The sequence below is a fragment of the Chanodichthys erythropterus genome, chromosome 17 (assembly GCF_024489055.1).
Source record: "Chanodichthys erythropterus isolate Z2021 chromosome 17, ASM2448905v1, whole genome shotgun sequence".
Lineage (NCBI taxonomy): Eukaryota > Metazoa > Chordata > Actinopteri > Cypriniformes > Xenocyprididae > Chanodichthys > Chanodichthys erythropterus.
In genome coordinates this window covers 35,844,633-35,857,598 of record NC_090237.1, presented here as the reverse complement: position 1 = coordinate 35,857,598, position 12,966 = coordinate 35,844,633, and the positions used below count along the sequence as shown (strand labels likewise).

The following is a 12,966-nucleotide window of genomic DNA, read 5'->3' as shown; positions in this document are numbered from 1 at the left end:
ACACCAAGAAACGTCTTATTTTTCAACCCCTCCACAACAATTATTATTATTATTAATATTTTGCCATATAATTCCCACTTTTCACAATCCAATTAATGCAAATATGCAAAATGGGTTTGCAAGCACAATTTCATGTTGATTTTGGACAGGCAATGATTTGTGTTCTTCTCATTAGGGCCCATTTGAGATGCCAAAGAATCCAGTAGATCCACAGTCTCTCAACATGAGACAGATTCTGCATCACTACTGGGCTCGCTGGGCTTGCTGGAGGAAGTACCAACCTCTGGATCACATTCGCGAATACTTTGGCGAGAAGATAGCGCTCTACTTTGCATGGTTGGGTATGACTGAACTTACATTTAGCCAATTCCAAGGCATAAAAATGGAAACATGTTTTATTTTCTCTATCTATCTATCTATCTATCTATCTATCTATCTATCTATCTATCTATCTATCTATCTATCTATCTATCTATCTATCTATCTATCTATCATTTAAACTTTAGTTTTTTTAAGTCAACCAAATTTGTGTTAATTAATGCCGAAACACTTTACAATAAGGTTTCATTTGTTTACATTAGTTAACATGAGCTAACAATAAAAAATACATCTAAATCATTTATTAATCTTTCAGAATTTCAACATTTACTAATACATTATTAAAATCAAAAGCTGTTTCTGTTAATATTATTTGATGGAGCTAACATGAACTAACAATAAACAGTTGTATGTTTGCTATCTAATGTTAACAAAGATTAATAACTACTGTAAAAAATTAGTTGCTCACTGTTAGTTAATGTTAGATAACACATTAACTACTGTTAACTAATGAGACTATTGTAAAGTGTTTTAATTAAAGCTAAAAATAAGTAGATGATTGCATAAATACTGAATATGTAAGAGATAATCATTTTTTTTTTTTTTTTTTCTGTTTGGGTGCATGGTTTTGCTCGTGTTTAGTTCCCATTCAGTCGGTCACGTTCGACGTACGTCGGACAGACCGACGAATAGGAATCTCGCTAGAGAGGCCAATCTACTTCGAGTGTAACTAAACGAGCCAATGCACATTGGCATGCAATCATATGCATCAGCTGCTTACCTCGCAGCGCGGGTATATAATGAGCAGCAGGTGCGTTGCATCTTCAGCTTTTCGCTTCGGAGCCAAACCTTCCATGAAGACAGCTACTGAAAGCGAGTGTGGTGAACGAGTCTCTCTTCAAGACGTCTCTTTGTTGCGAGGTGCAGGCGGACAGTGCAGCAGGGGGGCCGATTCTCCTTTTGTTTTTGTTTTTGCCTTTTGTTTGATTGAGCAAAGCTGTAATCAGCGTGAAGGCCGTTCTCACGGCTGGTGAAACGGTGCGCCTAGAGCGCTAAAAAGCTGTTGTTACAGCTGGTAAGAGGAGCGCCTTCAAGGAGAGTGCACACGACAGGCTGCACATTCCCTGTCTGTGCTGCAGCGGCTATTCCCCTGCGTGCTTCAGCACCTAAAAGAGTCAGTCCTTGAAAGAGCTAACACGAGTAGTTCGCGTCTTTTTAAAGATGTCGTTCTACTTGTGTGTTTCTGGATGCAGTCGTTACCTGGCGCCTCGGGATGGTCACCAGCGCTGTATCGCGTGCTTGGGCTTAAGGCACGCTGAGGCAGCGTTTGTGGATGAGTCATGTACCCATTGTGGGAAGATGACCATCGCGGAGTTGCGGTCGAGACTCCACTTTCTGCAAAGGGGTGGAGTCCCGGTCCCGACGCCTCGCTCCAATCCTCCTCAGAGGGTTGCTGCGAGCGGCGGGGCTGGTGACTTGAGGATAACGGTGAGCGCGCTTCCTTCGGGGAACCAACCCCCTAGGAACCCTCCCCCCTCGTGCGCTCCGCAGCCAGTAGAGCTGCCCGCGGAACGTGGTGGACCACCCCAGAGGTGTGTACCATCCGTTTCCTTCGGAGCTCCCCCAGACGACCGGATGTCGATCACTGCATCGGAGGGTGAGCCTGATACTTCTGGGGAGGATGAGTCGGCGCAGTTGCCTCCTTCGGGGGTGACAACTGTGCCCGACACGGACCCGGAAATGATGGCTATGCTTTCCCGGGCCGCCAACAGGGTCGGGCTCATGTGGAATCCTCCACCGTGTCCCGAACCCTCGAGGTTGGATGACTGGTATCTCGGGGTGGCCAGGGCTGGTTCTCAGCCCCCCACCCCAGTGCCCTTCTTCCCGGAGGTGCATGAGGAGCTCACAGGCACGTGGACGGCACCTTTTACTGCCCGAAACCGTGTCGGTGGGTCCTCCTCCCTCACCACCCTTGATGGCGGGGCAGCGAAGGGTTACACGCGCATACCCCCTGTGGAACGGGCCGTTGCTATGCAACTGTGCCCTAACTCCACCTGGCGGGGGGAGCCGTCTCTCCCTTCCCGGGCCTGTAAGTGCTCGTCGGATCTTACCGGCAAGGCTTATCAGGCCTGTGGGGAAGCTGCCTCTGCCTTACACGCTATGGCGTTGTTGCAGGTCCATCAGGCCAAGGCACTGAGGGACCTGCACGAGGGTGGTCATGATCCACAAGTTCTCCAGGAACTTCGTGCCGCGACGGACCTCGCGCTTCGAGCGACGAAGGTTACGGCGCGGTCAGTGGGTCGTGCGATGTCCACTATGGTGGTCCAGGAACGCCATCTCTGGCTGTGTCTTGCGGACATGAGGGATACCGACAAGGTCAGGTTTCTTAATTCCCCCGTGTCCCAGACTGGCCTTTTCGGCGACGCGGTCGAGAACTTTGCCCAACAGTTCTCGGCTGTACAAAGGCAGTCTGAGGCCATCAGTCACATCCTGCCGAGGCGGTCAGCTGCTGCACCTCCACCGCCGGCGGCACCTCAGACTACCCGTCGCCGAGGGCGCCCCCCTGCAGCCGCCCCCGCTCCCGTGCCCCAGCAGCAGCAGCCTCCATCCAAGCGGCGCCGTGGAGCCGGTCGCGGGCGGGGTGCCCATCCCGTCCAGCCACCCCCCAAGAAGAAGGGTGGCAAGGCCAAGTCCAAGCGGCCCTAGGACGGGCGACCCGGAGATGGAGGGGACTGCTCTTCAGGAGGTGGTGACTGCACCGCTCCTTCCCCCGGAGGAGGGCCGGGTGGAGAATCTTTTGTTGTTTCCTTTTGTTCCGCCGCTGGCTCAACAACCAGCGGTACCCAAATTTTCAATAAAAGAGCAGTTTCCTTTATCTCCGGGTCCGAAGAGGGCTCGGAGAGCAGTGGGAGGGCTAGAACCTCACCACTCTCATCCACCTCTTCTGTCACCAGCGGACAGCAGCGAGCAGCAGGTAAGCAAATCCTCGACTGCTCCCTCTGTCCACCCGTGGAAGCAGGTAAGTGTTGCACAGCGCACTGTGACCCCGCTTCGGGCCGCCTCACACAGAGAGCCTCCCGGGCCGCGTCCCTGCGTTCCACCTCGCTGCCCCGCGGCGGGTACGCCGGTGGTCCCCTTGGTGCCGCTGGTGCGGTCTCTGGGAGCCTGGCTAGCGCTCCCCAGTCCGTCTCGCTGGCTCCTCCGGACCATCAGGCTCGGCTATGCGATTTAGTTCGCCCGGCGTCCCCCCAAGTTCAGGGGCGTCCTCTTCACTTCAGTGAAAGATGTCGATGCCCCTGTTCTGCGTGCGGAGATCGCAGTCCTACTGGCGAAGGACGCGATAGAGCCGGTCCCTCCAGCCAATTTGAGGTCAGGGTTCTACAGCCCCTACTTCATTGTACCCAAGAAAAGCGGCGGGTTACGACCGATCTTGGACCTGCGAGTTTTGAATCGGAGCCTTCACAAGCTACCCATCAAAATGCTTACGCAGAAACGCATTTTCGAGTGCATCCGTCCCCAAGATTGGTTTGCAGCGATCGACCTGAAGGACGCGTACTTTCATGTTTCGATTCTTCCGCGACACAGGCCATTCCTGAGATTCGCTTTCGAAGGTCGAGCATATCAGTACAGAGTCTTACCCTTCGGGCTGGCCCTGTCTCCCCGCGTCTTCACGAAAGTCATGGAGGGAGCCCTTGTTCCCATGAGAGAACAGGGTGTTCGCATTCTCAACTACCTGGACGACTGGCTCATTCTAGCACAGTCTCGGGATCAGTTGTGCGAACACAGGGACTTAGTGCTCAGGCACCTCAGCCAGTTGGGGCTTCAGGTCAACTGGGAGAAGAGCAAACTCGCCCCAGTGCAGAGGATCTCTTTTTTCGGTATGGAGTTGGATTCGGTCGAACGGGTAGCACGCCTCACAGAGGAACGTGCTCGGTCGGTGTTGAACTGCCTGAATACGTTCAATGGCAGGACAGCGGTCCCACTGAAGTTTTTTCAGAGGCTCCTGGGGCATATGGCGGCTGCAGCGGCTGTAACACCGCTCGGTCTGCTTCATATGAGACCGCTTCAGCACTGGCTTCACGGCCGAGTCCAGATATGGGCGTGGCAACGCGGCACGTTCCGGGTGCCAATCACTCAGGAGTGCCGCCGTACCTTCAGCCCGTGGTCGGACCCCTTGTTTCTTCGGGCAGGAGTGCCCCTAGAACAGGTGTCCCGGCATGCTGTGGTGTTCACAGATGCTTCTGCCACCGGCTGGGGTGCCACGTACAACGGGCATGCAGTATCAGGGGTTTGGACGGGACCCCATCTGCATTGGCACATCAATTGCCTCGAGTTGCTGGCAGTACGCTTTGCGCTGAGCCGCCTCAAAGGCCTGCTTCGCGACAAGCATGTACTGGTCCGTACGGACAACACTGCGACCGTTGCGTACATCAACCGCCAAGGTGGTCTATGCTCCCGTCGCATGTCGCAACTCGCCCGCCATCTCCTCCTGTGGAGTCGGAAGCATCTGAGGTCGCTTCGCGCCATTCATGTCCCCGGTGTGCTCAACCGTGTGGCCGACGAGCTATCACGAGCTGCGCTGCCCGGAGAGTGGCGACTCCACCCCCAGGTGGTTCAGCTGATCTGGAGAGAGTTCGGAGAGGCTCAGGTAGACCTGTTTGCCTCACCAGAAACCTCCCACTGCCAGTTGTTTTACTCTCTGACCGAGGGAACACTCGGGACAGATGCACTGGCTCACAGCTGGCCCCGGGGCCTGCGCAAATATGCGTTTCCCCCAGTGAGCCTACTTGCACAGACCCTGTGCAAAATCAGGGAGGACGAGGAGCAGGTCTTGTTAGTTGCGCCTTACTGGCCCAACCGGACCTGGTTCCCAGAACTCTCACTCCTCGCGACAGCCCCTCCCTGGCCCATCCCTCTGAGGAAGGACCTCCTCTCTCAGAGACGGGGCACTCTTTGGCACCCGCGTCCAGACCTCTGGAAACTCCATGTCTGGTCCCTGGACGGGACACGGAGGTTCTAGGTGACTTACCCCCTGAGGTACTTAACACCATCACTTCGGCACGTGCACTGTCTACGAGACGTGCTTACGCCTCGAAGTGGAACCTGTTCGTCGAGTGGTGTTCTTCTCGCCGAGAAGACCCCCGAAGATGCTTGATCGGAGTCGAGCGGATATGGTAAGCCATATCCGCTTACCACGACCACATAGATGGCAAATCTGTTGGTCAGCACGACCTGGTCATCAGGTTCCTTAGGGGGGCGAGACGGTTAAATCCTCCTCGTCCCCCCTCCATACCCTCTTGGGACCTTACTCTGGTGCTCAGAGCACTCCAGATTGCTCCCTTTGAGCCTTTGCTGTCAGCAGACTTAAAGATTCTCTCTATGAAGACTTTGCTGCTGGTGGCATTGGCCTCCATCAAGAGGATAGGGGACCTGCAGTCATTTTCGGTCGACGAATTGTGCCTAGAGTTCGGGCCGGGTGACAGCCACGTGGCACTGAGACCCCGGCCTGGCTACATGCCCAAGGTTCCTACCACTCCCTTCAGGGACCAGGTAGTGAGCCTGCAAGCGCTGCCCTCGGAGGAGGCAGACCCAGCCCTGGCTTTGCTCTGTCCAGTTCGCGCCTTGCGACTGTACTTAGACAGAACTCGAAGCTTCAGGACCTCAGACCAGCTCTTTGTCTGTTACGGAGGCCAGCAGAAGGGAAAGGCTGTCTCCAAGCAGAGGATGGCCCACTGGATAGTGGATGCCATCGCCCTGGCTTACCAAGCTCAGGGCGTGCCCTGCCCGCTCAGGTTGCATGCCCACTCCACGAGAGGTGTGGCATCCTCCTGGGCGCTGGCTCGTGGCGCCTCGCTAACAGACATTTGTAGAGCTGCAGGCTGGGCGACACCTAACACGTTCGCTAGATACTATAGCCTTCGTGTCGAGCCGGTCTCCTCCCGTGTTCTCGCCTCAGGTCAGAGGCACGGAGAGGCCCCGGCTTAGTGTCGGCTTGCTGCGCTACATGCGCATTCTATTCTCCAGAGAGTCCCTACGGGCAGACCCTGTTGAGTCCTCCAGTTACCCTTCGACAGCCGACGTGGCGGAGCGTCTGGCGCCAGGCCTATACTCCGTTGTATCCTTGAGAACCGGATTTAGGCTGGGTTCCATATGTGTGACCCTACGGGGATCCCATATGGCTTTTTCCACGGCTACTCCTAAACGAAGCCCGTGTCTTTCCCTCTGGGAGAACCCATCTCTCATCGAGTGGAGTCACCCCAGTTCTTCCATATGTTGTACAACCTACAAGGTTAGTCCATATGTACTTATCCATATAACTCCTTCGGGGAAGGATATGGCTTCCGCAGCGTTCCTTATCGCATGTAAGGCTACGCTTTCCCAGCGTTATCCAATTGTCGCACTGAGTGGGTTTTGGGAACAACAGTGATCGACCCTCTCTGCGTGAGCCTGGTCCCACCGTCCTTAGGCAAGGGGGTTCAGGTGGCTCATGACAGAGCGCTGGAAGAGGGCAGCTCCTGTGGCACTTTGGTAGGGATTCCTATTCGTCGGTCTGTCCGACGTACGTCGAACGTGACCGACTGAATGGGAACGTCTCGGTTACATAGGTAACCCTCGTTCCCTGAAGGAGGGAACGGAGACGTACGTCCCGTCGCCACAGGCGTTGTCCTGCTGATGCTGCCGCCTGCTCGGTTCGGCTCCTCAGCGAAAACCTGAAGATGCAACGCACCTGCTGCTCATTATATACCCGCGCTGCGAGGTAAGCAGCTGATGCATATGATTGCATGCCAATGTGCATTGGCTCGTTTAGTTACACTCGAAGTAGATTGGCCTCTCTAGCGAGATTCCTATTCGTCGGTCTGTCCGACGTACGTCTCCGTTCCCTCCTTCAGGGAACGAGGGTTACCTATGTAACCGAGACGTTCTGTTTCCTGTGTTTGAGTTTGTTTCCTTGGTTACTCATTGTGTGATGTTGTTTACACCTGTGATTCATTTAGGTGATTGGTTTGTTTGTTCTTTTTAAGCTCCCTGTTTCTTTCAGTTATTTATCAGTTCTCGTCACGTTTTACTTGGTTGTTTTGTTCTTTGTCCTAATTTTACTTAATGTCCTAATAACACTTAATTATTTATATAGCACTTTTTTACAATGTAAGTTGTGTCAAAGCAGCTTTACAGTGATAGAGGGAACATAATTTTGTCTGTAAAGCAACTCTAGAAGAAAATAGTTTCATTGTCCAGCTTAAGTAAATTCAGTATTGATTCATTCCATTGTAAAAATCATTAGTTATTAATTAAGTTCATTTATCTATACAGCAGCTCTGGAGAAAATAGTAATGTCATCGTCCAGCTCAGTTCAGTTCACATACAATGGTGTCAGTGCAGGCTGATCAAAAACATTGTTGGATATCAAGTGTCCCCAATTAATAATAGGACTAAATAAAAAAAATAAAAAAAAAGTAACACATTTTGCATTCAAGCTTAGTCAACTACAACAGTCTGACATTTCCATCAATATAGCTATGTGTCAATTCAGAGGCTGCATCCTTCAAAGGACTTAGCATTATTAAAGGGATAGTTCACCCAAAAATCACCTTCAAGCCATCCTAGCAGTGTCTTTCAGTCAAACACAATCGAAGTTATATTAAAAAATATCCTGGCTCTTCCAAGCTTTTTGATGTGAGTGAATGGCACTCGAAATTTTGAAACCCAAAAAAGTGCCTCCATTCATCATAAAAGTAATCCATATGACTCCAGGGGGTTAATAAAGGCCTTCTGAAGTAAAGTGATGCATATTTGTGAAAAAAAAAAAACTTTATTAAAGTAATAACTGGCTTCCAGTAATGGCCTTACGCGAGTCTAGTTCTGGTGGAAGAGTGACCTCTGACCTGACGCATGACGTATTGACGAACGCAGAAGTGCAGAGGAGAGAGCAAAAAAAAAAAAAAACAAAAAAAAAAAACCCCACCAGTGACGGATTAGAAGTCTAAAATGAGAATTTTTAAAGAGAAATGTTGGAGGGTTTCGATATAAGAAGAGGAGCTTGAGTTTGTTGTCCAGGCCTATTTGTAGGAACCGTGAGGAACTTACGAAACTCCTACATCTACATCATACATCACTTCAGAAGTCACTCTTCTACTGCAATTCGACTTTGGCTGTTACTGGAAGGCAGTTATTATAGTTTATAAAGTTTTAAATATGGATATTTTCTTACAAAAACCCATCGCTTCGCTTCAGAAGGCCTTTATTAACCCCCTGTAGCCATTCACTCACATTATAAAGCTTGGATGAGCCAGGATATTTTATAATATAATATAACTAAAGATAGTCATATACACTTAGGCTAGGATGGCTTAAGGGTGAGTAAATCATGGGATCATTTTCCTTTTTGGGTGAACTATCCCTTTAAATGGGATGGTCTAGAATATGGAGGATTGTTCTTGTCAACTATCAACTGTGATGTTTGTACTGGACTTTTTCGAAAGTTATAATCAACTGTCTTAAAACAAAACCGGGTTCACAACCTGTCTAAATATGTCCACCTTGTTCTATTTATGTACATAATAAAGAGAATAACGATATAAAACCACACATCAGTAAGATATATTAACATTTGAACCACTTAAAATAAATATATTTTTTTAATATTATTAGATATTCAAGTAGGTTGAAACCCAATACTTGCCTTTAAAAGAGTAATCTGGCAACTTCTCTCAAAAAATCCTGTCATCATTGGTGTGCAATGAATTCTGTGATAGGCTAGGCTGCAAAGAATTCATCTGTTGTATCCTTCATATCCCGGGAAACAAAGGACACATTTCGAGGTCGCATTTGAAGGAGCCTTCGAAGTAGGACACCCTTCGTCACACCGCACAATCGGCCTTCGAAAGATGCAGCCTGTGATTAGGGACGGCAGCTTATGACTAACTTTCTGTCCTCATTTCTCTTGTCTGTAGGTTTCTACACAGGCTGGTTATTACCAGCAGCAGTGGTGGGCTTTATTATATTTCTGTTTGGTATCTGGCTGATGGTCACCGATGTTCCAGCGTAAGTATTATCACACACGTACAATGCAAAATGTTGATGACCAAGCACTGATCCTGACCCTTGACCCTGTGGTCTGTGCTGATATCTTTTCCACAGAGAAGAGCTGTGCTCCAGTGGCAACACCTTTGTCATGTGTCCACTATGCAACATCTGCAGCTACTGGAACCTCTCCAGCATCTGCTATACTTATAAGGTGACATTTCTACAAGGTCACCAAGTTTTAAAATCATTTTATAGCGTTTTCACATTCTCTGTGAACTAGCTATCACATTTTGTACTCAAAACACTTGTTCATAAATTTGCGATAGGCAGGCTTACTATTTGACAATGGAGGAACTGTGTTCTTCAGTATATTCATGTCTCTGTGGGCGGTCACCTTCCTGGAGTACTGGAAGCGCACAAGCTCCATACTCTCCCACCGATGGGACTGTTCCGAATTTGAAGAAATAGAGGTGATTAAGTTTATTACAGTGTGTCTAAAACTTTAATATGTACTAGTCTTCAGGCCTAAGGCATTTTGGCTAATAGAATAATAACAATACAATGATTTGCCTCCATTGCTTTCCATAATATTTCCATTCTGATATTAGGAGAGACCAAGACCAGAATTTACAGCATTGGCACCCCTGACGGTTCGTAATCCTGTGACTGGTGCTGAGGAGCCCTATTTTCCAGAGACTCAAAGACTGAGTCGTACTATAACTGGCAACATGGTCGTCATTATGATGGTTAGTTAATGGATTTCCATCTCTGTTGAGAAATCTTTTCTAAATCATTATCATCATGGTTGAATTTTCCTTTTTGTGCTTGCAGATTGCCATCGTTTTGATATTCCTAATGGGCATCATCATGTATCGGTCCATCCTAAGCATCATTATATACAGATCTCAGAATGCCTTCTTCATATTTTCAGTAAGTTTCTTTCTATTCCTTTCGATACCTGACCATACTATTTTCATAATGAGTAAAGACTGTCAAGTGATTGTTGCTGAGACAGTTTTAAAATCTCTTGGATCAGATATATTTGCATTTAAATTTACATTAGCCTTGTGAAAAAAAGTAAACTTGAGAAGTACACAAAAATATGGAAAGAATAGAATTAATTCTAACTGAATATAATGTTTCCAAACACTTAATTGCATGTTAATTTCAGTTTATAGTTAGGAAATTAGCTGAACTTGAGAGTGCTTTTAGATCAACTTCAGTAGGACTTATCTTTATATGCAATTTCATAATTACTTCTATTGTCTTTGAAATGTGATTAAAATGTACTCAATGTACTGACAAGCATGGTAAACTAAAATTTAATTTAATTTCTATTGAAACTTGTAAAGATGTTCCCATAATGTTTGCAAAATGATAAAATAAAATGTTTCTTTAACGTTCACATAATGTCGGCAAAACATATTCATTTACAAAAAGAAACAAAAACTAATACATGTTGGAAAAAACCCTTAGGAGCAAAAGAAAACAGCAAACCAACATACAACCCCGGAAATGTTGGGTTTGAAGATGTCTGGGCATCGAGGTTATGAGTTTCTGGACTTTTGGTGTTGGAATTTGGTCCCATTCTTGCCTGATATAGGTTTCCAGCTGCTGAAGAGTTTGTGGTCGTCTTTGGCGTATTTTTCATTTAATGATGCGCCAAATGTTCTCTATAGGTGGTAGATCTGGACTGCAGGCAGGCCAATTCAGCACCTGGACTCTTCTACGACGAATCCATGCTGTTGTAATAGCTGCAGTATGTGGTTTTGCATTGTCCTGCTGAAATACACAAGGCCTTCCCTGAAATAGACGTTGTCTGGAGGGGAGCATGTTTTGCTCTAAATACATTATATACCTTTCAGCATTCATAGTGCCTTCCAAAACATGCAAGCTGCCCATACCATATACACTTATGCACCCCCATACCATCAGAGATGCTGGCTTTTGAACTGAATGCTGATAACATGCTGGAAGGTCTCCCTTCTCTTTAGCCCGGAGGATACGGTGTCTGTGATTTCCAACAAGAATGTCAAATTTGGACTCGTCTGACCATAGAACAATTTTCCACTTTGAAACGGTCCATTTTAAATGAGCCTTGGCCCACAGGACACAATGGCGCTTCTGGACCATGTTCACATATGGCTTCCTTTTGTTCATGATAGAGCTTTAGTTGGCATCTGCAGATGGCACGGCGGATTGTGTTTACTGACAGTGCTTTCTGGAAATATTCCTAGGCCCATTTAGTAATGTCATTGACACAATCATGCCGATGAGTGATGCAGTGTCGCCTGAGGGTCCAAAGACCACAGGTTTTCGGCATTGTCCCTTACGCACAGAGATTTCTCCAGTTTCTCTGAATCTTTTGATGATGTTATGCACTGTAGATGATGACATTTGCAAAGCCTTTGGAATTTGACGTTGAGGAACAATGTTTTTAAAGTATTCCACAATCTTTTTACACACTCTTTCACAGCTCTGCCCATCTTTACTTCTGAGAGACTCTGCCTACAAAAATCCTTTTTGTAGCTAATTTTGTTACAGACCTGATATCAATTAACTTAATTAGTTGCTAGATGTTCTACCAGCTGAATCTTTTCAAAATGTCTTGCTTTGACATCCATTTGTTGCCCCCGTCCCAACTATTTTGAGACCTGTAGCATGCATCAAATTTGAAATGAGCTCATTTAAAAGTGTAAAATTTCTCTGTTTAAACATTTGTTATGTTATCTATGTTCTATTGTGAATAAAATATTGGCTCATGTGATTTGAAAGTCTTTTAGTTTTCATTTTCTTCAAATTTAAAAAATGTCCAAACATTTTTTAGGAATTCGAGTTAATAATAATAATAATAATGCATTTTATTTCATGGCGCCTTTCAGAACACCCAAGGTCACCTTACAAGCAATATACAGGTCACTGCATAAGACAGAAATAAACAACAAACAAACAAACAAACAGCATATACATATAAAGTGCATTTAAGTCTCAATAAAACATGCTATAAAAAAGCCTGTATAAAAAGATATGTCTTAAGAGTTGTAGAATAGATGCACTAAGAGACATAAGACCGGACAAGGAACTGACCCGAACAGGGATATATATATACACCAACTAAATGAGTGAATTAACAAGGGGCAGGTGGACAAAATAGGTTGTTATAGTAACCAACAGACAATAACTAGGAAAGTACAGCTGCTTTTTAGGGGCTTTTTACACAACACCATTTTCAACTGAAAAGTTTTTGTGCATTTTGGCCATTCATTTACAGGACAACTGCGTTTTGGTGGCCTGAAAACGCAAACTTTTGAAAACTGGATTCAAAGTGCAAGTTTTTGAAAATGATACTGTTATCATCTCTGTGTAAACTGAAAAAACACGAATTTGTGAAAACGGCAACATCATGCACATGCATATTATAGGTTCAGTCTATAGGTGCGTAGTATTTCTTTACAAAGTGACGTCGCCAACTACTGGTCTGGCATGAGTAATACAGCGTTTTTAGTCGTTTTCACGGATCCATGTGAATGGGGATAGTTTTGACAACGTTGTCATCCGTATGTGAAAATATTGTCACGCGCATTTCGTCAGTAAAGCCGTTTCCCTGATTACCGCTAAATCACC

At 46.9% G+C, this 12,966-nt stretch overlaps 1 protein-coding gene across 2 annotated transcripts in view; it reads left to right on the top strand.

Moving 5' to 3' along the window:
- Positions 1 to 12,966, top strand: part of ano7 (anoctamin 7) — a 53,149-nt gene that overhangs the window by 29,266 nt on the left and 10,917 nt on the right. For both annotated transcript variants that reach the window (XM_067365587.1, XM_067365588.1), the window contains 6 exons: positions 176 to 341; positions 9,270 to 9,360; positions 9,457 to 9,553; positions 9,669 to 9,812; positions 9,951 to 10,088; positions 10,174 to 10,272. In XM_067365587.1, coding sequence (XP_067221688.1) covers positions 176 to 341; positions 9,270 to 9,360; positions 9,457 to 9,553; positions 9,669 to 9,812; positions 9,951 to 10,088; positions 10,174 to 10,272 — 735 coding nt within the window. The remainder of the gene's footprint in view (positions 1 to 175; positions 342 to 9,269; positions 9,361 to 9,456; positions 9,554 to 9,668; positions 9,813 to 9,950; positions 10,089 to 10,173; positions 10,273 to 12,966) is intronic.